We start from the raw sequence: 27,500 nt of genomic DNA, 5'->3' as shown, positions 1-27,500 counted from the left end.
TACTTCACCAAATTATACGACAGAACTTTAGAGAAAGAAGCAATATTATTGCTTATGAAAAGATCCTTTATATGACAGGAGCCCTCTGCTGTTTTTAAACGCTTATTGCAGAAACACTAGTCAAAGATCATCTATACGACAAGAGCGCTCTGTTGTATTTAGGACTCAACTGAAAAAAAACACTTGTCATAGATCATCTATATGGCAGGAATGCTTTGCTGTTTTTAGAACACTACTGAAAAAACACTTGTCAAAGATCATCTATACGACAGGAGTGCGCTGCTGTTTTTAAACACTTATAGCAAAAACACTTGTCAAAGATCATCTATACGACAGGAGTGCGCTGCTATTTTTAAACACTTATAGCAAAAACACTTGTCAAAGATCATCTATACGACAAGAGGACCCTGTTGTATTTAGGACTCAACAGAAAAAACAACTAGTCAAAGATCATCTATATGGCAGGAATGCTCTGCTGTTTTTAAACACTTATTACAAAAAAATGTGTCAAAGATCATCAATACGACAGGAATGCTCTGCTGTTTTTAAACACTTCTTACAAAAAAATGTGTCAAAGATCATCTATATGACAGGAATGCGCTGCTGTTTTTAAACACTTATAGCAAAAACACTTGTCAAAGATCAACTAAATGACAGAAATGATCTGCTGTTTTTAAACACTTACTGCATAAACACTTGTCAAAGATCATCTATACGACAAGAGCGCTCTGTTGTATTTAGGACTCAACTGAAAAAACAACTAGTCAAAGATCATCTATACGGCAGGAATGCTCTGCTGTTTTTAAACACTTATTACAAAAAAATGTGTCAAAGATCATCTATACGAGAGGAATGCTCTGATGTTTTTAAACACTTGTCAAAGATCAACTAAATGACAGAAATTATCTGCTGTTTTTAAACACTTATAGCAAAAACACTTGTCAAAGATCATCTATACGACAAGAGCACTCTGTTGTATTAAGGACTCAACTGAAAAAACAACTAGTCAAAGATCATCTATATGGCAGGAATGCTCTGCTGTTTTTAAACACTTATTACAAAAAAACTTGTCAAAGATCATCTATATGACAAAAATGCTCTGCTGTTTTTAAACACTTATTACAAAAAAATGTGTCAAAGATCATCTATATGACAGGAATGCGCTGCTGTTTTTAAACACTTATAGCAAAAACACTTGTCAAAGATCATCTATACGACAAGAGCACTCTGTTGTATTAAGGACTCAACTAAAAAAACAACTAGTCAAAGATCATCTATATGGCAGGAATGCTCTGCTGTTTTTAAACACTTATTGCAAAAAAACTTGTCAAAGATCATCTATACAACATAAATGCTCTGCTGTTTTTAAACACTTATTACAAAAAAATGTGTCAAAGATCATCTATACGACAGGAATGCGCTGCTGTTTTTAAACACTTATTGCAAAAACACTTGTCAAAGATCAACTAAATGACAGAAATTATCTGCTGTTTTTAAACACTTACTGCAAAAACACTTGTCAAAGATCATCTATACGACAAGAGCGCTCTGTTGTATTTAGGACTCAACTGAAAAAACAACTAGTCAAAGATCATCTATATGACAAAAATGCTCTGCTGTTTTTAAACACTTATTACAAAAAAATGTGTCAAAGATCATCTATACGACAGGAATGTTTTGCTGTTTTTAAATACTTATTGCAAAAACACTTGTCAAAGATCATCGATGACAGGAATGCTCTGATGTTTTTAAACACTTATAGCAAAAACACTTGTCAAAGATAACTTATACGACAAGAGCAATCTGTTGTATTTAGGACTCAACTGAAAAAACAACTAGTCAAAGATCATCTATACGTCAGGAATGCTCTGCTGTTTTTAAACACTTACTGCAAAAACACTAGTCAAAGATCATCTATACGACAAGAGCGCTCTGTTGTATTTAGGACTCAACTGAAAAAACAACTAGTCAAAGATCATCTATATGGCAGGAATGCTCTGCTGTTTTTAAACACTTACTGCAAAAACACTTGTCAAAGATCATCTATACGACAAGAGCGCTCTGTTGTATTTACGACTCAACTGAAAAAACAACTATATATATATCCATCCATTTGCTACCGCTTATTCCCTTAGTCAAAGATCATCTATATGGCAGGAACGCTCTGCTGTTTTTAAACACTTACTGAAAAAACACTTGTCAAAGATCATCTATACGACAAGAGCGCTCTGTTGTATTTACGACTCAACTGAAAAAACAACTATATATATATCCATCCATTTTCTACCGCTTATTCCCTTAGTCAAAGATCATCTATACGAGAGAAATGCTCTGCTGTTTTTAAACACTTACTGCAAAAACACTTGTCAAAGATCATCTATACGACAGGAATGCGCTGCTGTTTTTAAACACTTACTGCATAAACACTTGTCAAAGATCATCTATACGACAAGAGCGCTCTGTTGTATTTAGGACTCAACTGAAAAAACAACTAGTCAAAGATCATCTATATGGCAGGAATGCTCTGCTGTTTTTAAACACTTATTACAAAAAAACTTGTCAAAGATCATCTATATGACAAAAATGCTCTGCTGTTTTTAAACACTTATTACAAAAACATGTGTCAAAGATCAACTAAATGACAGAAATTATCTGCTGTTTTTAAACACTTACTGCATAAACACTTGCCAAAGATCATTTATACGACAAGAGCAATCTGTTGTATTAAGGACTCAGCTGAAAAAACAACTAGTCAAAGATCATCTATATGACAGAAATGCTCTGATGTTTTTAAACACTTATTGCAAAAACACTATTCAAAGATCATCATTATGACATGAATGCTCTGCTGTTTTTAAACACTTACTGCAAAACACTTGTCAAAGATCATCTATACGACAGGAATGCGCTGCTGTTTTTAAACACTTGTAGCAAAAACACTTGCCAAAGATCATCTATACGACAAGAGCGCTCTGTTGTATTTAGGACTCAACTGAAAAAACAACTACCGGTAGTCAAAGATCATCCAAATGGCAGGAATGCTCTGCTGTTTTTAAACACTTACTGCAAAAACACTCGTCAAAGATCAACTAAATGACAGAAATTATCTGCTGTTTTTAAACACTTACTGCGAAAACACTTGTCAAAGATCATCATTATGACATGAATGCTCTGCTGTTTTTAAACACTTACTGCAAAACACTTGTCAAAGATCATCTATACAACAGGAATGCTCTGCTGTTTTTAAACACTTGTTACAAAAACACTTGTTAAATATCATCTACATGACAGGAATGCTCTGATGATTGTAAACACTTACTGCAAAAAGACTTGTCATAGATCATCTATACGACAGGAATGCTCTGCTGTTTTTAGAATGCTACAGAAAAAACACTTGTCAAAGATCATTTATATAACCGCAGCACTCTGCTGTTTTTAAGCACTTAGTTAAAAACACTATACAAAGATCATCAATATGACAGGAATGCTCGGCTGTTTTTAAGCACTTACAGAACAAACACTATACAATGATCATCTATGACAAACGCTCTGCTGTTTTTAGGCACTTGCTGCAAAAGCACTATACAAAGATCCTTTATATGACAGGAACACTGCTGTTTTTAAGCAATTACTGCAAAAACACTATACAAAGATCCTCTATATGACAGAAACTATGTTTTTAAGCACTTACTGCGAAAGCACTTGTCAAAGATCATCTATGACAGAAATGCTCTGCTGTTTTTGGGCACTTACTGTAAAAGCACTCGTCAAAGATCATCTATGACAGAAATGCTCTGCTGTTTTTGGGCACTTACTGTAAAAACACTATACAAAGATCCTCTAAATGACAGAAGCTATATTTTAAGCACTTACTGCAAAAGCACTCGTCAAAGATCATCTATGACAGAAATGCTGTGCTGTTTTTAGGCACTCACTGTAAAAACACTATACAAAGATCCTCTAAATGACAGAAATGCTCTGCTGTTTTTAAGCAATTACTGAAAAACACTATACAAAGATCCTCTATACGACAGAAACTCTGTTTTTAAGCACTTACTGCAAAAGCACTCGTCAAAGATCATCTATGACAGAAATGCTCTGCTGTTTTTGGGCACTTACTGTAAAAACACTATACAAAGATCCTCTAAATGACAGAAACTATATTTTTAAGCACTTACTGCAAAAGCACTCGTCAAAGATCATCTATGACAGAAATGCTGTGCTGTTTTTAGGCACTCACTGCAAAAACACTATACAAAGATCCTCTAAATGACAGAAACACTGCTGTTTTTAAGCAATTACTGAAAAACCCTATACAAAGATCCTCTATATGACAGAAACTCTGTTTTTAAGCACTTACTGCAAAAGCACTCGTCGAAGATCATCTATGACAGAAATGCTCTGCTGTTTTTAGGCACTTACTGTAAAAGCACTCGTCAAAGATCATCTATGACAGAAATGTACTGTTTTTGGGCACTTACTGTAAAAGCACTCGTCAAAGATCATCTATGACAGAAATGCTCTGCTGTTTTTAGGCACATACTGTAAAAGCACTCGTCAAAGATCATCTATGACAGAAATGCTCTGCTGTTTTTAGGCACTCACTGTAAAAACACTATACAAAGATCCTCTAAATGACAGAAACACTGCTGTTTTTAAGCAATTACTGAAAAACACTATACAAAGATCCTCTATATGACAGAAACTCTGTTTTTAAGCACTTACTGCAAAAGCACTCGTCGAAGATCATCTATGACAGAAATGCTCTGCCGTTTTTAGGCACTTACTGTAAAAACACTATACAAAGATCCTCTAAATGACAGAAACTATATTTTTAAGCACTTACTGCAAAAGCACTCGTCAAAGATCATCTATGACAGAAATGCTCTGCTGTTTTTGGGCACTTACTGTAAAAACACTCGTCAAAGATCATCTATGACAGAAATGCTGTGCTGTTTTTAGGCACTCACTGTAAAAACACTATACAAAGATCTTCTAAATGACAGAAACACTGCTGTTTTTAAGCAATTACTGAAAAACACTATACAAAGATCCTCTATATGACAGAAACTCTGTTTTTAAGCACTTACTGCAAAAGCACTCGTCAAAGATCATCTATGACAGAAATGCTCTGCTGTTTTTAGGCACTTACTGTAAAAGCACTCGTCAAAGATCATCTATGACAGAAATGCTCTGCTGTTTTTAGGCACTTACTGTAAAACACTATAAAAAAGCTCCGCCACACGTCATTTACATAACAGGAGCACTCTGCTGTTTTTAAGCACTTAGTGCAAAAACACTATACAAAGATCATCAATATGACAGGAATGCTCTGCTGTACTTGAGGAGCAGCTGACACCGACGCCTAAAAATAGCTCCCGCGTTCCCTTCCTGGTCTCAGGTGTCTCTGGAGGGCCTCCGGCCGACCATCCCGCCGGGGATCTCTCCGCACATCTGCAAACTGATGAGGCTTTGCATGAACGAGGACGCCGCCAAGAGACCCAAGTTTGACATGATCGTGCCCATCTTGGAGAAAATGCAAGACAAGTAAACGCCAGGGCTATCAAGTAGCTGCTGTAAATAATGTCACTTTAACCACCCAGTAAATATACCGTCATCATTTAAGTCGGCACTGACTTTTTTTGTGGAAGACTCAAGTGAATAATTAGCCGCTTGTACAAATAACGATTGTGTATAAATATGATTTTGGTACTCCAGCAACCAAACAGCAATGCAATAAAGGTTTTATATTTATGTTTATGTTTCTCTATGTGCTATTTTTCCAAATATGGGCGTACACCTATCTGAGGAGACAGCCAATAGGAGCGAAGGATCCCAAAGATTAGTCCGGATTTACGGATTTAAGTATAGATAGAAAATCAACAATACTATTAAACCGTGGACATGTAAATACACGGTTAATGCTTTCCAGGCTGGCGAAGGTTAACAATGCTGTGCTAACGACGCCATTGAAGCTAACTTAGCAATTTAGCAACGGGACCTCACAGAGCTATGCTAAAAACATTAGCTCTCCACCTACGCCAGCCAGCCCTCATCTACTCATCAACACCCGTGCTCACCTGCATTCCAGCAATCGGCAGAAGGACGAAGGACTTCACCCGATGCGTTTGGCGGCCCGGAGACGTAGGAAGTCAAGGTGAGGTCGGCGGCTAGCGCGGCTAGCGCTCCAACAAAGTCCTCCTGGTTGTGTTGCTGTAGTCCGCTGCTAATACACCGATCCCACCTACAACTGTCTTCTTTGCAGCCTTCATTGTTCATTAAACAAATTGCAAAAGATGTCCAGAATACTGTGGAATTATGAAATGAAAACAGAGCTTTTTGTATAGGATTCTACGGGGTACCATAACTTCCGTTACTCTGGCTTCGTCACGCGCATACGTCATCATACCGCGACGTTTCAGCCGGATATTTCCCGGGAAGTTTTAAAAGTCACTTTATAAGTTAACCCGGCCGTATTGGCATGTGTTGCAATGTTAAGATTTCATCATTGATATATAAACTATCAGACTGCGTGGTCGCTAGTAGTGGCTCTCAGTAGGCCTTTAAGAAAATTGTTGTATTTAAAATACACATTTGTATGAAACAAAGTGGTCATTTTGAACGTTTGCCTCATAGAAAATATAAAAATAGTCTTCTTGTCAAAAAGCACTTGTACAAACATTTCCGGTAAAACAACAACAACTTCCGGAATTTTAGTTCCTATATGATTTCTCTTCTTTGTTATACCGCATAAACATATAACATTTGAAAATAAAATGTTCCCACTACAGTGAAAAAAATTACTGTAAAACTTTTACCTAGGGATGATGTTCGAAACTGGTTCTCCCGGTTGTTCGATAAGAAAAGAAACGATTCCATGGACTCAAATCCCTTTTTGAGAACCGGCTCCCGTTATCGAGGCCACTATAGTAAAGAAAAATAGTTGGTTCTTTATCCGAATCCCTGAGAACGAATCCCGTCCCACAGGGCATTTCCTGTAATGTTATGCCCATTTGATTGTAGACTCCTACTGACACCTTGTGGCAATATGAAAATACTACGCGTCATTAGTTTGGGCACTTCCGGGTTGGCGACGTCAGTTCAGTCCATGAGACAATTGAGAAGTAGACAAGTTGTGTTAGCTCTTACAAGCCTTGGAAAAGATACGTCTGTAAGTAAACTGTTTAACTTGTTTATGTAACTCAATATTAAGGTGGAAAGTGGTCAAATTTGATACTAAGATGTTTATTGAAAAACGATTTTTGTGCACTGTTTCAATGGATGTTTTGAGGACTTAGAATGGCTGCCGGTCGTGTATTTCCACCATCGAAAAAAATTTTTGGAAGAAGATTATTGATTGATGACTGTGGTGTTCTTAGTGTCATAGTGTGTGTAGTTAGTATGTTCCAATAGCAGCAGAAGTGCACTTTTTGGAGAGCTGTATTATTTTCAGTTTTGTGCCCAAGGGACTGATTTTATTTAACACTATTATTATTTATACACCTATAGTGATCACAGAGACAGGTTGTTTTTGTGTTACAGTATATATTTGTTTTTCTGAAAAACCCCACTTAATATACTTTGGGTAACAACAGTCAATATTTATTTATTTAATTTTTTTAGGGGGGGTAACAGTCAATATTTATTTATTTATTTTATTGTATTCTTATAAAATAAAAGTGAGCTTTTGTTAAACCAAATATTGTGGGGTTTTTTCATATACAACAACCTATCTGGATTCGATAAGAGAATTGATAAGGAATTGGTTTGATAATTTCTTATCAAACATCATCCCTACTTTTACCTTCTTCAAAAAGTTCCTTGTCGTCCTTGACGCGCCGCCATTTTCATGTCCCACTTCCGTGTTTGTTGTCCCGCCTTCAGACGTATTTATATATCACTAACCCAATATTGTTTGACTCGTCACGATGTACAATGTTTACCCAGCAAAATAATAATGTCTGGTTTGGTAACGTAATCCTCGATGGGCTTAATTGTCGACTGAATTTAATGGATGCATTATTGTAGCAAAATTCATAATATTAGTTTGGCGCCTCGGAGTGGGCGTACACCTATCTGAGGTGACAGCCAATAGGTGACAGCCAATAGGAGACAGCCAATAGGAGACAGCCAATAGGAGCGAATGATCCCAAAGACTATTCCGGATTTATGATGGCGTTTGCATTTTTTCCCTCACACAAACTAAACAGTTTTGTTTAAGAAAATTGTTGAATTTTAAATACACATGTGTAAGAAACAAAGTGGCGATTTTGAACGTTTACCTCATAACAAATAGTCCGTCTTGTCAAAAACTACTTGTACAAACATTTCCGGTAAAGCAACAACAACTTCCGGAATTTTAGTTCCTATATGATTTGTCTTCTTTGTTGTAGTGTATAAACATATACAATATAAAATAAAATGTTCACATTATATTGAAAAAAACAAAATGACTGTAAAAGGTTTACCTTCTTCAAATGGTTCCCTGCCGTCCAAGTTGACGCGCCGCCATTTTCATGTCCCACTTCCGTGTTTGTTGTCCCTCCTTCAGACGTATCTATATATCACTAACCCAATATTGTTTGACTCGTCACGATGTACAATGTTTACCCAGCAAAAAAATAATTTGTGGTTTGGTAACGTAATCCTCGGTGGGCTTAATAATTGTCGACTGAATTTAATGGATGCATTATTGTAGCAAAACTTGGCGCCTCGGAGTGGGCGTACACCTATCTGAGGAGACAGCCAATAGGAGACAGCCAATAGGAGCGAAGGATCCCAAAGATTATTCCGGATTTATGAAGGAGTTTGCATTTTTTCTCACACAAACTAAACAGTTTTGTTTAAGAAAATCTTTGAATTTTAAATACACATTTGTAAGAAACAAAGTGGCGATTTTGAACGTTTACCTCATAACAAATAGTCCGTCTTGTCAAAAACTACTTGTACAAACATTTCCGGTAAAGCAACAACAACTTCCGGAATTTTAGTTCCTATATGATTTGTCTTCTTTGTTGTAGTGTATAAACATATACAATATAAAATAAAATGTTCACATTATATTGAAAAAAACAAAATGACTGTAAAACGTTTACCTTCTTCAAATGGTTCCCTGCCGTCCAAGTTGCCGCGCCGCCATTTTCATGTCCCACTTCCGTGTTTGTTGTCCCGCCTTCAGACGTATCTATATATCACTGACCCAATATTGTTTGACTCGTCACGATGTACAATGTTTACCCAGCAAAAAAATAATTTGTGGTTTGGTAACGTAATCCTCGGTGGGCTTAATAATTGTCGACTGAATTTAATGGATGCATTATTGTAGCAAAACTTGGCGCCTCGGAGTGGGCGTACACCTATCTGAGGAGACAGCCAATAGGAGACAGCCAATAGGAGCGAAGGATCCCAAAGATAATTCCGGATTTATGAAGGAGTTTGCATTTTTTCTCACACAAACTAAACAGTTTTGTTTAAGAAAATCGTTGAATTTAAAATACACATGTGTATGAAACAAAGTGGCGATTTTGAACGTTTCTTTTATTATTTCGAACGTTTACCTATAATAGTCCGTCTTGTCAAAAAGTACTTGTACAAACATTTCCGGTAAAACAACAACAACTTTCGGAATTTTTTGTTCCTATATGATTTCTCTACTTTGTTATACTGTATAAACATATAAAATGAAATGTTCACCTTATATTGGGAAAAAATGACTGTAAAACGTTTACCTTCTTCAAATGATGTGATTAATTGTCGACTGAACTCGCTGCCGTGTTCGACTTTGTGCAGCCACTTCCGGTTTCACACGGACTTATACAGGGTGGGACACACAACAGTCGCCGACACTTTTAAAGGTTTTAAAAGTTCCTATTTTGACTACATTTGACCGTGTGAATGAACAATAACAATAACTGCATTAATTAATCACTCCAATGTCGTCGTTTCGTAAAAGAACACGAAATTAAGCGGCTGATTGTCACGTGCACCCTGCAGGATGACGCAGCATCAGGACCAGCCGGTCTCACGTGACTTGCAAAAACTACTTCAAGCCCTTTTTTTTTTTTTTTTTTTTTTGCGATCTATCTGTAGCTACATGCGTCAAAATGACAGCGAGGAACGCCATACTATTGATGAACACAACCAGGCGTCCTTTATTTCACGTCCATCCTCATCCCTCCCCTCTCTCCCTGCACCCCCCCCCCTCCCCCCCGGAAGTGTTTTTGCTCTGCATCACTGAGACTTGCAGCATCATCGTCCCGCTCTGACCTCAGGTAAGTCCTCTGATTTAAAATAAAATAAAATTAAAAAAAGCACTGTATTTGACATATGTCGTGATAAAGCATTGTTGTGTCCCTCAAAGTCATCATGCTGCCGTCTGTGTTTGTGTGCGGCGTCCTGGCAGGTGAGCATCAATAAATAGTGCAGTGTCGAAACTTTTTGGGGCGCATGAATACAAATGGAAGGATTTTGTACATTTAAAGAAACAAAACCCCAAAACCGGTGAAGTTGTCACGTTGTGTAAATAAATGGTCAAAAAAAAAACCAGAACACAATGATTTGCGAGTCATTTTCAACTTGTATTCAATTGAATAGACTGCAAAGGCAAGATATTTCATGTTCACACTGGGGCATTTTTACCACTGTGTTACATGGCCTTTCCTTTCAACAAGCGTTTCAGCATCGTCTTGCTGGAATAAGCAGGGGCGTCCATGATAACGTCGCTTGGATGATTAATGGTGATTAATCGCATTGTTAACTCATAATTAGACTTAGAAAATCTTTATTGTCCCAGAGGGGCAATTTGGTTTGCAGCAGTAGTCATTAAAAAACAGGGTTCAACAGTAAAATACAAGGTACAACAGTAAAAACAAGGTACAACAGTAAAACAAGGTACAAATACATAAAATACATACCACATACAAACCATCATGAAAGCATTGAGCTAAAAACTAAAAAAAATTTGTAACACAATAAAAACTAATCATCACACGTCGCTTCCCACTAAAGTGACTGCATAGCAGCTAAGCTTGTTTAAGAAGCTCATTTATAAAGGAAACAGCTGAGGGAACAAAGGATCTTATGTATCTGTTGTTTTTGGCCTTTCTATTAGTAGGGGCGTACCTGCATCCTGAGGGTAAGAGTCTAAACTCTGAGAAGAGAGGGTGCTGAGGGTTGACCAGAATTGCCTTTGCCTTCTGGATGACTCTGGCCTGATCGATCTGGTTCAGGGGGTTCAAGGTAGTGCCTATGGTCTTTTGGCACACCTTGATTACACCACCCAATCTATTTGTATTAGCCACACTGAGGTTACCAAACCAGGAAGTGATGGAATACGTTCAAATAGGTTCTATACAAGATGAATAGAACATCCTCATCAGTGTCCTATCAACCTGAAAGCCCCTCAGTCTCCTCAAGAAAAACAGCCTCTGATTGGCCTTCTTACAAATACGGTCAGTGTTGGCATCAAAGGTCAATTTATTGTCCAAAATTGTGCCTAGATACTTGTAATCACGGACTATCTCAACAGCAGAGCCATTAATGAGAATAGGTGCTTTGGCAGGGGGATCACGGCGAAAAGTTAAGCTCCAGGTATGAATCATCGCACCATTTTACGAAGTTCTCCAGAACAGGACCGTGGTCTAACTCTTTGTCCTGCAGGAGGCTGACTATAACAGAGTTGTCGGCAAACTTAATAACGTACCTTGACTGAAGTGTGCTCTGACAGTCATTTGTATACAGTACAAACAGCAGGGGGGACAGGACCCGTCCCTGGGGTGATCCTGTGGAGCATGAGCGAACATCAGACAGTGTACTATTAACACGGGTCCTCTGTGATCTTGAGGTGAGAAAGTCCACTAGCCAGCATATAGTACCAAAGTCAATATTGGACATATTCAGCAGTCTACGAGCCAGAATGTGTGGCTGCATGCAGTCAAACGCAGATGAAAAATCCACAAAGCATAAGCGTGCATGGGTTTTATTTCCATCTAGATGCCCAACAACAAGGTGTAGTAATGTTGTTATGGCATCATCCACACCTTTCCTGGGCTGATAAGGAAACTGTAGTGAGTCAATTGCATCCTGGGTCATGACCGCTAAACTCTGCTTCACTATTTTCTCGAAGCTTTTCATCACCAGGGAGGTCAATGCCATAGGGCGGTAGTCATTCAGCCCCTCTTGGTGATGGGACCTGTGCAACAGGTACTACAAGGGACTCCTTCCATAATTTGGGGACACAGTTCTGTGATAAAGACAGTTGGAAAATGTGAGAAAAAATGCCACATAAAAACAGACCACATTCTTGAAGTAGTTTACCACTAATGCAGTCAGGCATTTGTCTGCTCAAATGTTCTCCAGACATCCATTTCATTAATCCGAATCTGACTGCTCACAGGGGCACCTCTGAAATCAGATAGTTCATTACTGAAATCATGAGAATCAAATCTCAAATAGAACTGGTTTAACTCCTCTGCTAGTACAGAATCCGGCTTGTGGGGGTTAGACAGACCTTTTTTGGAGTCTTGCATTCCGACCATGGACTTAATTCCCCTTCAAGCAGAGCGTGAACTACCATTTTTAGTTCCTCCTCTACCTTATCTTTATACTGTAGCTTGGCCATTTTCATCTCTTTTTTGACCAGCTTGTGAGCTTCTCTTTGTTTTCCAATATCACCCTGATAAAAAGCCAACTTTTTGAAGTTTAAGGAATTTTTAAGGGATTTGCTAACCCATGGCTTATTATTTGGGTATGCTTTAATTATCTTCCTAGGGATAATCATTTCCTCACAAAAATTTAATATAACTTGTCACCGTATCACTCAGATCGTTCAAGTCCTTACAAGAGTCTTTAAAAACATCCCAATTGGTGCTGTCATAGCAACCATTTAGTCCACGAATAGAGCCTTCGGTCCACACAGCCACCTCCTTGCACTCCATTTTTCCTCTCTTGAGGGCCGGTTTATACACAGGGGCCAGAATGATGCTGTTAAGAATTTAAAAATATACATTTAATAAGGGTACTGTACCTCGGATCAGGGGTGTCCAAACTTGGCATCGTTTTGTTGAAATAAGCAGGGGCGTCCATGACAACGTTCCTTGGATGGCAACATATGTTGTATGTACCTTTCAGCATTAATGGCGCCTTCACAGATGTGTAAGTTACCCATGTCTTGGGCACTAATACACCCCCATACCATCACACATGCTGGCTTTTTCAACTTTGCGCCTATAACAATCCGGATGGTTCTTTTCCTCTTTGGACGTCCACAGTTTCCAAAAACAATTTGAAATGTGGACTCGTCGGACCACAGAACACTTTTCCACTTTACATCAGTCCATCTTAGATGAGCTCGGGGCCCTGCGAAGCCGGCGGCGTTTCTGGGTGTTGTTGATAAATGGCTGTGGCTTTGCATAGTAGAGTTTTACCCTGCACTTAGAAATGTAGCGACAAACTGTAGTTACTGACAGTGGTTTTTTTTAAGTGTTTCTGAGCCCATGTGGTGATATCCTTTACACACTGATGTTGCTTTTTGATGCAGTACCGCCTGAGGGATCGAAGGTCCGTAATATCATGGCTTACGTGCAGTGATTTCTCCAGATTCTCTGAACATTTTGATGATATTACGGAGCGTAGATGGTGAAATCCCTAAATTCCTTGCAATAGCTGCTTGAGAAATGTTGTTCTTTAACAATTTGCTCAGGCATTTGTTGACAAAGTGGTGACCCTCGCCCCGTCCTTGTTTGGAAGCTGCTTTTATACCCAATCATGGCACCCACCTGTTCCCAATTAGCCTGTTCACCTGTGGGATGTTCCCAATAAGTGTTTGGTGAGCATTCCTCAACCTTCTCAGTCTTTTTTGCCACTTGTGCCAGCTTTTTTGAAACACGTTGCAGGCATCAAATTCCAATTGAGGTAAGATTTGCAAAAAATAACAAAGTTTTCCAGTGTGAACATGAAATATCTTGTCTTTGCCGTCTATTCAATTGAATATAAGTTGAATTGGATACATGATACATGCTAACTGTTAACATGCTAACTTTTACTTGTCACTTGCTAAATGTACATGCTAACGTTTTTAGCCAATTTTACAGGCAAACACCTCAGAGTCACAACTTGGTACTTGACAAATGCTAACTGTTAACATGCTAACTTTTTGTGGGTGTATCCCCGGCAGCGTTGCTCACGCCAGCACGGTGTGAGCTCATCAAGGTGTGCATCGAGGACGACGACAACCTGAGAGTGGACTGCCGGGTGAAGGCCAAGGCCAACCAGATCAGCAGCTACGAGTTCTCCTGGTCCTCCGGCTCCAAGGAGTCGCTCATCAACGCCAACGTGTCCGGTTTACCGGCCGAGTCCCAGTTCCGGGGCAAGAGCGAGGTGACGGAGTTGGAGCCTCACGGCTACCGGATGACGCTGAAAGGCTTCACGGACACGTTGCCGCACAACACCACGTACTTGTGCAAAATAACCGGCGCGGGCGCCAGCGTTACCGTGGAGAAAGGTGAGGGGAATGCACCTGAAAACACGAGCATTGAACCCTTTTTTTATACACTTACTGCCAAAGATCCTCTATATGACAGGAGCTCTCTGCTGTGTTTAGGAATCTACCGCCAACAATTATAGTCAAAGATCCTCTATATGACAGGAGCACTCTGCTGTGTTTAGGAATCTACCGCCAACAATTATAGTCAAAGATCCTCTATATGACAGGAACACTCTGCTGTGTTTAGGAATCTACAGCCAACAATTATAGTCAAAGATCCTCTATATGACAGGAGCACTCTGCTGTGTTTAGGAATCTACCGCCAAAAATGTATAGTCAAAGATCCTCTATATGACAGGAGCACTCTGCTGTGTTTAGGAATCTACCGCCAACAATTATAGTCAAAGATCCTCTATATGACAGGAGCACTCTGCTGTGTTTAGGAATCTACCACCAACAATTATAGTCAAAGATCCTCTATATGACAGGAGCACTCTGCTGTGTTTAGGAATCTACCGCCAACAATTATAGTCAAAGATCCTCTATATGACAGGAGCACTCTGCTGTGTTTAGGAATCTACCGCCAAAAATGTATAGTCAAAGATCCTCTATATGACAGGAGCACTCTGCTCTGTTTAGGAATCTACCGCCAACAATTATAGTCAAAGATCCTCTATATGACAGGAGCACTCTGCTGTGTTTAGGAATCTACCGCCAAAAATGTATAGTCAAAGATCCTCTATATGACAGGAGCACTCTGCTGTGTTTAGGAATCTACCGCCAACAATTATAGTCAAAGATCCTCTATATGACAGGAGCACTCTGCTGTGTTTAGGAATCTACCGCCAACAATTATAGTCAAAGATCCTCTATATGACAGGAGCACTCTGCTGTGTTTAGGAATCTACCGCCAAAAATGTATAGTCAAAGATCCTCTATATGACAGGAGCACTCTGCTCTGTTTAGGAATCTACCGCCAACAATTATAGTCAAAGATCCTCTATATGACAGGAGCACTCTGCTGTGTTTAGGAATCTACCGCCAAAAATGTATAGTCAAAGATCCTCTATATGACAGGAGCTCTCTGCTGTGTTTAGGAATCTACCGCCAACAATTATAGTCAAAGATCCTCTATATGACAGGAGCACTCTGCTGTGTTTAGGAATCTACCGCCAACAATTATAGTCAAAGATCCTTTATGTGACAGGAGCACTCTGCTGTGTTTAGGAATCTACCGCCAACAATTATAGTCAAAGATCCTCTATATGACAGGAGCACTCTGCTGTGTTTAGGAATCTACCGCCAAAAATGTATAGTCAAAGATCCTCTATATGACAGGAGCACTCTGCTGTGTTTAGGAATCTACCGCCAACAATTATAGTCAAAGATCCTCTATATGACAGGAGCACTCTGCTGTGTTTAGGAATCTACCGCCAAAAATGTATAGTCAAAGATCCTCTATATGACAGGAGCACTCTGCTGTGTTTAGGAATCTACCGCCAACAATTATAGTCAAAGATCCTCTATATGACAGGAGCACTCTGCTGTGTTTAGGAATCTACCGCCAAAAATGTATAGTCAAAGATCCTCTATATGACAGGAGCACTCTGCTGTGTTTAGGAATCTACCGCCAACAATTATAGTCAAAGATCCTCTATATGACAGGAGCACTCTGCTGTGTTTAGGAATCTACCGCCAAAAATGTATAGTCAAAGATCCTCTATATGACAGGAGCACTCTGCTCTGTTTAGGAATCTACCGCCAACAATTATAGTCAAAGATCCTCTATATGACAGGAGCACTCTGCTGTGTTTAGGAATCTACCGCCAAAAATGTATAGTCAAAGATCCTCTATATGACAGGAGCTCTCTGCTGTGTTTAGGAATCTACCGCCAACAATTATAGTCAAAGATCCTCTATATGACAGGAGCACTCTGCTGTGTTTAGGAATCTACCGCCAACAATTATAGTCAAAGATCCTCTATATGACAGGAGCACTCTGCTGTGTTTAGGAATCTACCGCCAAAAATTATAGTCAAAGATCTTCTATATGACAGGAGCCCTCGACGGTTTTTATATATCTACTGCCAAAATGATAGTCAAAGATCCTCTATTTGACAGGATTTCTCTGTTGTTTAAAAAAGAAATGCTGCAAAACCACTAGACAAAGATCCTCTATATGACAAGAGCACTACTGTTGTTAGTTATCTAACACTAGTCAAAGATCCTCTATATGGCAGGAGCACGCTGCCGTTTTTAAGTATCTAGCACAGTCAAAGATCCTCTATAAGACAAAAGCCCTCTGCTGTTTTTCGATATTTACTGCCACAATGACAGTCAAAGATCCTCTATATGACAGGAACACTCTCTTGTTTTTACGCATCTACTGCCAAAAATGATAGTCAAAGATCATCTGTGTGACAGGAGCCATCTGCTGTTTTTAGATATCTACTGCCAAAATGATAGTCAAAGATCCTCTACTTGACAGGATTTCTCTGTTGTTTAAAAAAGAAATGCAAAACCACTATACAAAGATCCTCTATATGACAGGAGCACTGCTGTTTTTAGTTATATAACGCTAGTCAAAGATCCAAAACAGCTCCAAAAACAAGTGTCAAAGATCCTCTATATGTCAGGAGCATGCTGTCGTTTTTAGGTATCTAACACAGTCAAAGATCCTCTATATGACAGGAGCACTCTGCTGTTTTGAGGTATCTAATACTAGTCAAAGATCCTCTAAAGGACAGGAGCCCTCTGCTGTTTTTAGATATCTACTGCCAAAATGATAGTCAAAGATCCTCTATGTGACAAAAGCCCTCTCCTGTCTCTATGTGACAGGAACTCTTTGCCGTTTATAAAAAATTGCAAAACATTAGACAAAGATCGTCTACATAACAAGAACTATCTTGTTTAAAATATATTCTGCAAAAACACTACTCAAAGATCATCTACATGACAGGAAATATCTTGAAGTTTAAAAAAATGACTGCAAAACACTAGTCAAAGCTCCTCTCTTTATGACAGGAACTCTTTGCTGTTTAAAAACTGTTGCAAAACATTAGTCAAAGATCCTCTATATGACAGGAGCTCTGCTGTTTTTAGGTATCTACTGCAAACAATACTAGTCAAAGATCCTCTACATGACAGGAACTATATTTTTGCTTAAAATATCTTCTGCAAAAACACTACTCAAAGATCATCTACATGACAGGAACTATCTTGAAGTTTTAAAAAATGACTGCAAAACATTAGTCAAAGATCCTCTACATGACAGGAACTATATTTTTGCTTAAAATATCTTCTGCAAAAACACTACTCAAAGATCATCTACATGACAGGAACTATCTTGATGTTTAAAAAAATTACTGCAAAACACTAGTCAAAGATCCTCTCTATATGACAGGAACTCTTTGCTGTTTATAAAACATTGCAAAACATGAGTCAAAGATCCTCTATATGACAGGAGCTCTGCTGTTTTTAGGTATCTACTGCAAACAATACTAGCCAAAGATCCTCTACATGACAGGAACTATATTTTTGCTTAAAATATCTTCTGCAAAAACACTACTCAAAGATCATCTACATGACAGGAACTATCTTGATGTTTTAAAAAAATACTGCAAAACACTAGTCAAAGATCCTCTCTATATGGCAGGAACTCTTTGCCGTTTATAAAACATTGCAAAACATGAGTCAAAGATCCTCTATATGACAGGAGCTCTGCTGTTTTTAGGCATCTACTGCAAAAACACTAACCATAGATCATCTACGTGACAGGAGCTGTCTTCTTTAAAAAATCTACTGCAAAAAACACTTGTCAAAGATCATTTACATGACAGGAACTATCTTGTGTAACAAAATGTACTGCAAAACACTAGTCATAGATCCTCTATATGACAGGAACGCTGCTGATACTAGGTATCTCCTGCAAAAACACTAGTCAAAGATCATTTATATGACAGGAACTATCTTGTTGTTTAAAAAATCTACTGAGAAAAGCACTAGTCAAAGATCATCTATATTACAGGAACTATCTTGTTGTTTAAAAAATGTACTGCAAAAAACACTCGTCAAAGATATTTTATACAACAGGAGCACTCTGCTGTTTTAGGCATCTAATGTAAGACGCTAGTCAGAGATCCTCTATATGACAGTGACACTCTGTTGTTTAGAAGAAAACTGCAAAAAAAACACTAGTCAAAGATCATCTATATGGTAAGAGCACTCTGCTGTTTGTAAATACAAAGATCCTCTGACAAGACCGTTGTTTGTCTGCAGATCAACTTGTCCGATGTTGTGCTGTCAGTCTGATCCTGCAGAACTGCTGGAGTGTTGGCCTGCTGCTTTTCTTCCACGTCACTCACGCCTAACAAATAAAATGAGCTGCTGGAGTGTCGGCCTGCTGCTTTTCCTCCACGTCACTCACGCATAACAAATACCAAAAGCTGCTGGAGCGTCAGCCTGCCGCTTTTCTTCCATGTCACTCACGCGTAACAAGTAAAGTTAGCCGCTGGGGTGTCGGCTTGCTGCTTTTCTTCCACGTCACTCATGCGTAAAAAAATAAATACAGCTGCTACAGTGTCGGAACTGCTACTTTTCCTCCACATCACTCACTTGTAATAAATAAAAAGAGCTGCTTGAGTGTCGGCATGCCGCTTTTCTTCCACGTCACCCACGCGTAATAAATAAAAAGAGCTACTGGAGTGTATGCCTGCCGCTTTTCTTCCACGTCACTCACGCGTGACAAATAAAAAGAGTTGCTTGAGTGTCTGCCTGCCCCTTTTCTTCCACGTCACTCACGTGTGACAAATAAAGAGTTGCTGGAGTGCCAGCCTATTTCTTTTCTTCCATGTCACTCACGCATTACAAATAAAAACAGCTGCTGTAGTGTCTGCCTGCCTGTTTTCTTCCACGTCACTCACGTGTAACAAATAAAAAGAGTTGCTGGAGTGTCGGCCTACTTCTTTTCTTCCATGTCACTCACGCGTAATAAATAAAAGCAGCTGCTGTCTGCCTGCTGCTTTTCTTCCATGTCACTCATGTGTAACAAATAAAAAGAGCTGCTGGAGTGTAGGGCTGCTGCTTTTCTTCCACGTCACTCATGCGTAACAAATAAAAACAGCTGCTGGAGTGTCGGCCTGCCGCTTTTCTTCCAAATCACTCACTTGTAATAAATAAAAAAAAGCAGCTGGAGTGTCCACCTCCCGCTTTTCTTCCACGTCACTCACGTGTAACAAATAAAAAGAGCTGCTGGAGTGTCCACTTCCCGCTTTTCTTCCACATCACTCACGTGTAACAAATAAAAACAGCTGCTAGAGTGTCAGCCTGCTGCTTTTTTTCCACGTCACTCACGCGTAACAAATTACAACAGCTGCTGGAGTATCAGTCTGCCACTTCTCTTTTCCATGTCACTCACTTGTAATAAATAAAAAGAGCTGCAGGAGTGTCTACCTCCCGCTTTTCTTCTACGTCACTCACGCGTAACAAATAAAAACAGCTGCTGGAGTGTCGGCTTGCCGCTTTTCTTCCACATCACTCATGTGTAACAAGTAAACACAGCTGCTATAGTGTCAGCCTGCCGCTTTTCCCCCCCGTCACTCACGCGTAACCAATAAAAAGAGCTGCAGGAGTGTCTGCCTGCCGTTTTTCTTCCACGTCACTCATGCGTAACAAATAAAAACAGCTGCTAGAGTGTCGGCCTTCTGCTTTTCTTCCATGTCACTCACGTGTAACAAATAAAAAGAGCTGCTGGAGTGTCTGCCTCCCGTTTTTCTTCCACGTCACTCATGTGTAACAAATAAAAAGAGCTGCTGGAGTGTCCACCTCCCACTTTTCTTCCACGTCACTCACGCGTAACAAATAAAAACAACTGCTGGAGTGTCCACCTGCTGCTTTTTTTCCACGTCACTCACGCATAACAAGTAAACACAGCCGCTATAGTGTCAGCCTTCCGCTTTTCCCCCCGTCACTCACGCGTAACCAATAAAAACAGCTGCTAGAGTGTCGGCCTTCTGCTTTACTTCCATGTCACTCACGTGTAACAAATAAAAACAGCTGCTAGAGTGTCGGCCTTCTGCTTTACTTCCATGTCACTCACGTGTACCAAATAAAAAGAGCTGCTGGAGTGTCCACCTCCCGCTTTTCTTCCACGTCACTCATGTGTAACAAATAAAAACAGCTGCTAGAGTGTCAGCCTGCTGCTTTTTTTCCACGTCACTCACGCATAACAAATTACAACAGCTGCTTGAGTGTCAGTCTGCCGCTTCTCTTCCATGTCACTCACTTGTAATAAATAAAAAGAGCTGCTGGAGTGTCCACCTCCCGCTTTTCTTCCACGTCACTCACGTGTAACAAATAAAAAGAGCTGCTGGAGTGTCCACTTCCCGCTTTTCTTCCACTTCCCGCTTTTCTTCCACTTCCCGCTTTTCTTCCACGTCACTCACGTGTAACAAACAAAAACAGCTGCTAGAGTGTCAGCCTGCTGCTTTTTTTCCACGTCACTCACGCGTAACAAATTACAACAGCTGCTGGAGTGTCAGTCTGCCGCTTCTCTTTTCCATGTCACTCACTTGTAATAAATAAAAAGAGCTGCAGGAGTGTCTACCTCCCGCTTTTCTTCTATGTCACTCACGCGTAACAAATAAAAACAGCTGCTGGAGTGTCGGCTTGCTGCTTTTCTTCCACGTCACTCACGTGTAACAAATAAAAACAGCTGCTGGAGTGTCGGCTTGCCGCTTTTCCTCCACGTCACTCATGTGTAACAAGTAAACACAGCTGCTATAGTGTCAGCCTGCCGCTTTTTCCCCCCGTCACTCACGCCTAACCAATAAAAAGAGCTGAAGGAGTGTCTGCACGCCGCTTTTCCTCCACGTCACTCACGTGTAACAAATAAAAAGAGCTGCTAGAGTGTCGGCCTCCTGCTTTTCTTCCCCGTCACTCACGCCTAAAAAAATCTAATATTAAATGAACTGGTCTCGTCAACATTTTGCTACACAAACATCAAATATGACGTAATAACTCGTTAAAGCGGTTGTCAAAATAGTTTTTTTAAAAAGCGTTGTCATGGAAACCGTGAAAGTTGTTTCCTGGCCAAAATGATCTCTCATGGATTTTGTGTCCAAATAAAGACGTGAAAAGTCAAATATTTACGTAGAATTATTGTATTGCTTTTATTGGTCACGCAAAGACAAAAAGACGCTTCACATATTTCACTGCATGGAAGAAAATAAAAACATATTTCAGCTTTTTTTTTTCCCCGAAATTCACGAGAAGAAAAAAAAAAACATTTCAAAAAACGTCTTTGGTCGACAAGTCCTTGCAGTGCTCAGGTAGCGCCGCTAGAGGGCGGCAGCATCACAGCGGTGTTATTCATAGACTCGATTGCTATTTGACAAAATAGTGTGAGTCCAGCTGCACTAATGACGATCTTTGAATAGGAATATTTACGCACGCTGCGTACATTAGAACGAAACACACTTCATTAGTTCATAAAAGTACTTTTTATGACTTTTATATTAGCCTTTTATTATTTATTCATTATTTGTTACTATTATTGATAATAGTAAAATGTATGATAAAACAAATAAATTCACATTATAATCAATATTATATGTTAATAATAAATAATTTAAAAATAAAATAAAATTTAAAATATGAATATTATTTTATTTATAATTTTTTGTTATAGTTAGGTTTTTATGTTAGTAATTTATAACTTTTAGTTCATGAATTAACAGGTTAATTTCTGGCACAGGGCGCAAGCTCACACAGGTCATAAGTGTGCAGTCGTAAACAACTTGGCAGCCATTTTGGTTGATTGTTTCTTGGAAATCCTCAAAAACGACCCTGAGTTGTGCTTATTTTTCCAAAGTATCAAAACTCCTGCATGTTGTGAACGTAATTGTCCACGACGAACAGAAAGCAGGTAGTAAATGCAGGAGAGTCATCCAGGGGTGCGTCACTCCCCCGTGGTGGCGTCCCCGCAGGCCTCCGATGACGCGGCACCGTCCAGACCCGACGATGCGGGCCTGGCGGGAGAGTCCAGGTGGACGAGGGGACAGTCGAGGGGCGAGTACCTGGCTAACACCTGGAGCTGCTCGGGCTGCAGGTGTGCATCTCTGCAGACCCGCTGACTCAGCACGTCCACGCTGTGACGCGTCGTCAGCTGGAGTTGGCACAGGTGGCTTTTCTCCGTCTGCAGTTGGTCACGCTCGCACTTCTGAAACGTGGCAGCAAATACTCAATTATTATTATTATTATTATTATTATTATTATTATTATCATTATCATTATCATTATCATTATCATTATCATTATTATTATTATTATTATTATTATTATTGTTATTATTATTATTATTTTTATTATTATTATTATATTATTATTGTTATTATTATTATTATTATTGTTATTATTATTATTATATTATATACAATAGTACATTTACAGTAGAGAAAGTATAAAGTACAATAGTACATTTACAGTAGAGAAAGTATAAAGTACAATAGTACATTTGTAGTAGAGAACGTATATAGTACAATAGTACTACATGTATTATGTTTAGTAAATATACAACACTGAAAGTTATGATTGTAGTATAAAAATATGTGAACAGAAAATATTGAATGCTAACTTGACCAGCCTGGGGAACCACACTCCATGATTATTAATATCTTTATTTATTATTATTATTAATATTATTGTTAATGTTATTGTTATTATTATTATCAGTGTTACATTATTATTATCATTATTTATTATTACTATTATTATTATTATTATTATATTATTATTATTGGTATTGTTATTATTATTATTATAAGTGTTATCATTATGATCATTTTTTCATTATTATTATTGTTGCTGTTATTGTTATTATTATTTATATTATTATTATTATTGTTGTTATTATGGTTATTGTTACTGTTATTATTATTATCATCATTATTATCGTTGTTGTTATTATTGTTATTATTGTTATTATTATTACTTATATTATTATTATTATTATTATTATTATTGTTATTGTTACTGTTGTTATTATTATTATTATTATTATCATCATCATTATTGTTGTTGTTATTATTGTTATTATTATTTATGTCATTATTATTATTAGTATTGTTGTAAGTATTATTTATATTATGTTTATTATTATCATTAATATTCTTATTATCATTGTTATTATGTTTATTAGTATCATCAATGTTCGTATTATCATTGTTATTATTTGTAGTAGTATTATTGTTATTAATGTTATTATTATTATTATTATTGTTATTAATGTCATTATTATTATAATTATTAAATGTTTTATATGTATTAGTATTAGTAGTATTATTGTTATTAAATATTATTATACATTTTATATTTTATTATTATTAATTAATAGTATTATTAATATTATCATTATTAGTGTTATTGATGTTATTGTTGTTATTATTATTATTATATGTAGTAGTATTATTGTTATTGTTATTATTATCATTATTTTTGTTATCAATGTCATTATTATTACAATTACATACTTTTTTATTTGTATTAGTAGAAGTAGTATTATTGTTATTAAATATTATTATCAATTGTATATTTTATTATTATTAATTAATATTATTATTAATATTATCAATATTAGTGTTATTGATGTTATTGTTGTTATTATTATTATAATAATTATTGTTATTATATGTAGTAGTATTATTGTTATTGTTATTATTATTTTTATTAATGTCATTATTATTATAATTATTATTTTTTATTTGTATTAGTGGCAGTAGTATTATTGTTATTAAATATTATGTATTTTATGTTATTATTATAAATTAATATTACTATTAATATTATCATTATTAGTTTTATTGATGTTATTGTTGTTGTTATTATTATTATTGTTATTAATGTCATCATTATTATAATAATTGTTTTTTATTTGTATTAGTAGTAGTATTATTATTGTTATTAAATATTATTGTAATTTTTTATTATTATTATTATTAATTAATATTATTATTAATATTATCATTATTACTGTTATTGCTGTTATTGTTGTTATTGTTATTATAATTGTTGTTATTGTTATTAATATTCATATTATTATTGTTATTAATATTCATATTCATATTATTATTGTTATTATTGATAATATTGCAGTTATTATTATTTGTATGAATATTATTGCTACAATTACTGTGTTATCTAATGAAGTAGTGCTACTACTGCCAGTAGAGTAATAGCCATGCACTTGGCAGCAAGCAGCTAGTGTTTACCAGCTGGTGTATTTCCCTGTGCAGGTTGGAGATGCACTCCAGCTTCTTCTGGCGACAGCGGCGTGCGGCCACACGGTTCTTGCAGCGCCGCCTGACGTCGTGGATCAGGTCCAGCTGCTCGCGCGTGAACACCTGTCGCTTCAGCAGCTGCTGCAGGTCCGTCCTGCTCAGGGTGACCACCCGATCCACCGAGACGGGCAGCTGCACCTGCACCACAACACGGTTAGCCTCTCGCTGGCAGGGCAAGAACACTATTGGTTTTGTACAATTATCGACCCAGGTCAGGGTTTAAGGTTTCAAGTGTAACATGCTCCTTGGCACATGTCACCATTCTCTACTGATATATATATATATATATATATATATATATATATATATATATATATATATATATATATATATATATATATATATATATATATATATATATATATATATATATATATATATATATTTATACATGTTTTTTCATGTTTTATTCTCTTTTTAACAAAATACCCCCAAAAAATGTTTTAATAATAAATAAAAAAATTCAATATTTTCAAACAATATATATATGTATATTTAAAGTTTATTTTTTTATGTTTTATTCTCTTTTTGGGAAAAAAAAAAAAAAAAAGCCTGTTTTTTTGTTCATAAATACACAAACAATGTAATATTTTCAAGCAAAAATAATCAAAGTGTAATATTTGATGTGAAGTAATTAAAGCCTTGAATATGTCAATAATTCATAACAACATTGATTTTGATTCATTATTATTTTTCGAGCAATGACAGTTTTGGAGAAAAAAAGTCGCTCTAAAGGTCTCAGGGATCCAAAAGGAGCCAGAAATAAAAATGTTAAAAATATGTCTTAAAAAAATACTTTGGTTTTTTTACTTTCAAAGCTTAAATCTCTAGATCAACTTCAGATCGATCCGTCGATTATAAAGTATTAATCTTTTTTCATGTTTTTGATTTGTTTCTTTTATGCACTTTTTGTCAAAAAAAACAAAAAAACTCCTTTGTTTTTGATATGGCAAACACACAAAATATGCAAAATTTTCCCTAAAATTATTTCAAAGTAATATTTGGAGACTTAAATATGTCAATAATTCATAACAACATTGATTTTGATTCATTATTATTTTTTGAGCAATGGCCCCACTCATTTATGATGTGTCAAAATACCATATATATATATATATATATATATATCTATATATATATATATATATATATATATATATATATATATATATATATATATATATATATATATATATATATATATATATATATATATATATATATATATATAACGTTTATCTTTTTTTGAAAAAAAAGCCTGTTTTTTTATTAATAAATACACAAACAATGCAATATTTTCAACCAAAAATAATCAAAAGTGTAATATTTCATGTGAAGTAATTAAAGTCTTGAATATGTCAATAATTCATAACAACATTGATTTGATATGTTATTATTTTTTGAGCAACGGTCCCACTCATTTATGATGTGTCAAAATACCATATATATATATATATATATATATATATATATATATATATATATATATATATATATATATATATATATATATATATATAGGATGTCGTTGTGGCTTGTACAGCCCTTTGAGACACTTGTGATTTAGGGCTATATAAATAAACATTGATTGATTGATTGATTGATTGATTGATATATATATATATATATATATATATATATATATATATATATATATATATATATATATATATATATATATATATATATATATATATATATATATATATATATATATATATATATATATATATATATATATATATATATATTTAGAGTTTATTTTTATTTTTATGTTTTATTCTCTTTTTGGAAAAAAAAAAAAAGCCTGTTTTTTTTAAATTAATAAAAACACAAAATATGCAATATTTTCAACCAAAAATAATCAAAGTGTAATATTTGATGTGGAGTAATTGGAGACTTAAATATGTCAATATTTCATAATAACATTGATTTTGATTCATTATTATTTTTTTAGCAATGACAGTTTTAAATAAAAAAGTCACTCTAAATGTTCAAAATATGTCTTTAAAAAACAAAAAAAATTGTAACTTTCAAAGCTTCAGATCGATCCGTCGATTATAAGTTATTAACATTTCTTCATTTTGTTTGTTTTATGCCTTTTTTGTTGAAAAAAACCCTCCTTTGTTTTGATATTGCAAACACACAAAATATGCAATATTTGGCCTAATTTTTTTTAAGTGTAATATTTGATGTGACGTAATTGGAGCCTTGAATATGTCAATAATTCATAACAACATTGATTTTGATTTGTTATTATTTTTTGAGCAATGGTCCCACTCATTTATGTGTCAAAATACCATATATATATATATATATATATATATATATATATATATATATATATATATATATTTAGAGTTTATTTTTTTTATGTTTTATTCTCTTTTTGAAAAAAAAAACCTGTTTTTTTTTATTAATAAAAACACAAAATATACAATATTTTCAACCAAAATTAATCAAAGTGTAATATTTGATGTGAAGTAATTGGAGACTTAAATATGTCAATAATTCATAACAACATTGATTTTGATTCATTATTATTTTTTGAGCAATGACAGTTTTAAATTAAAAAAAGTCACTCTAAATGTTCAAAATATGTCTTTAAAAAACAAAAAAATTGTAACTTTCAAAATGTAACTTTCAAAGCTTCAGATCGATCCGTCGATTATAAGTTATTAATA

The 27,500-nt window shown here is 36.2% G+C and overlaps 3 protein-coding genes across 4 annotated transcripts in view; 2 read left to right on the top strand and 1 right to left on the bottom strand.

Moving 5' to 3' along the window:
• LOC133649548 (integrin-linked protein kinase-like) overlaps window positions 1-5,735 on the top strand; it is a 36,084-nt gene extending 30,349 nt beyond the window's left edge. The window contains exon 13 of the mRNA XM_062046140.1: window positions 5,402-5,735. Coding sequence (XP_061902124.1) covers window positions 5,402-5,551 — 150 coding nt within the window. The 3' untranslated portion in view covers window positions 5,552-5,735. The remainder of the gene's footprint in view (window positions 1-5,401) is intronic.
• Window positions 5,736-10,203: 4,468 nt separating this feature from the next.
• LOC133649546 (thy-1 membrane glycoprotein-like) lies at window positions 10,204-19,248 on the top strand. Of its 2 annotated transcripts, none has more exons than XM_062046138.1 (4): window positions 10,204-10,271; window positions 10,361-10,402; window positions 14,174-14,500; window positions 18,761-19,248. In XM_062046138.1, exons 2-4 carry the CDS (start codon window positions 10,366-10,368, stop codon window positions 18,850-18,852), a joined length of 456 nt encoding a protein of 151 aa, XP_061902122.1. In that variant the 5' UTR covers window positions 10,204-10,271; window positions 10,361-10,365; the 3' UTR covers window positions 18,853-19,248. The 2 variants fall into 2 exon arrangements, with proteins under 2 accessions (XP_061902122.1, XP_061902123.1); XM_062046139.1 differs by having other exon boundaries at window positions 10,236-10,271; window positions 10,341-10,402.
• A 2,535-nt stretch (window positions 19,249-21,783) lies between these two features.
• The window catches only part of LOC133649545 (transcription regulator protein BACH1-like), an 18,139-nt gene continuing 12,422 nt past the window's right edge, over window positions 21,784-27,500 (bottom strand). The window contains exons 4-5 of the mRNA XM_062046137.1: window positions 24,748-24,954; window positions 21,784-22,700 (exon numbers count right to left, since the gene is read on the bottom strand). Of these exons, the coding sequence (XP_061902121.1) occupies window positions 22,440-22,700; window positions 24,748-24,954 (468 nt within the window). The 3' untranslated portion in view covers window positions 21,784-22,439. The remainder of the gene's footprint in view (window positions 22,701-24,747; window positions 24,955-27,500) is intronic.

This window comes from Entelurus aequoreus, linkage group LG05, assembly GCF_033978785.1.
Source record: "Entelurus aequoreus isolate RoL-2023_Sb linkage group LG05, RoL_Eaeq_v1.1, whole genome shotgun sequence".
In the NCBI taxonomy this organism is placed as follows: Eukaryota; Metazoa; Chordata; class Actinopteri; order Syngnathiformes; family Syngnathidae; genus Entelurus; species Entelurus aequoreus.
Note: the sequence above shows the minus strand (reverse complement) of the source record. Positions and strands in the feature narration are given on the sequence as shown.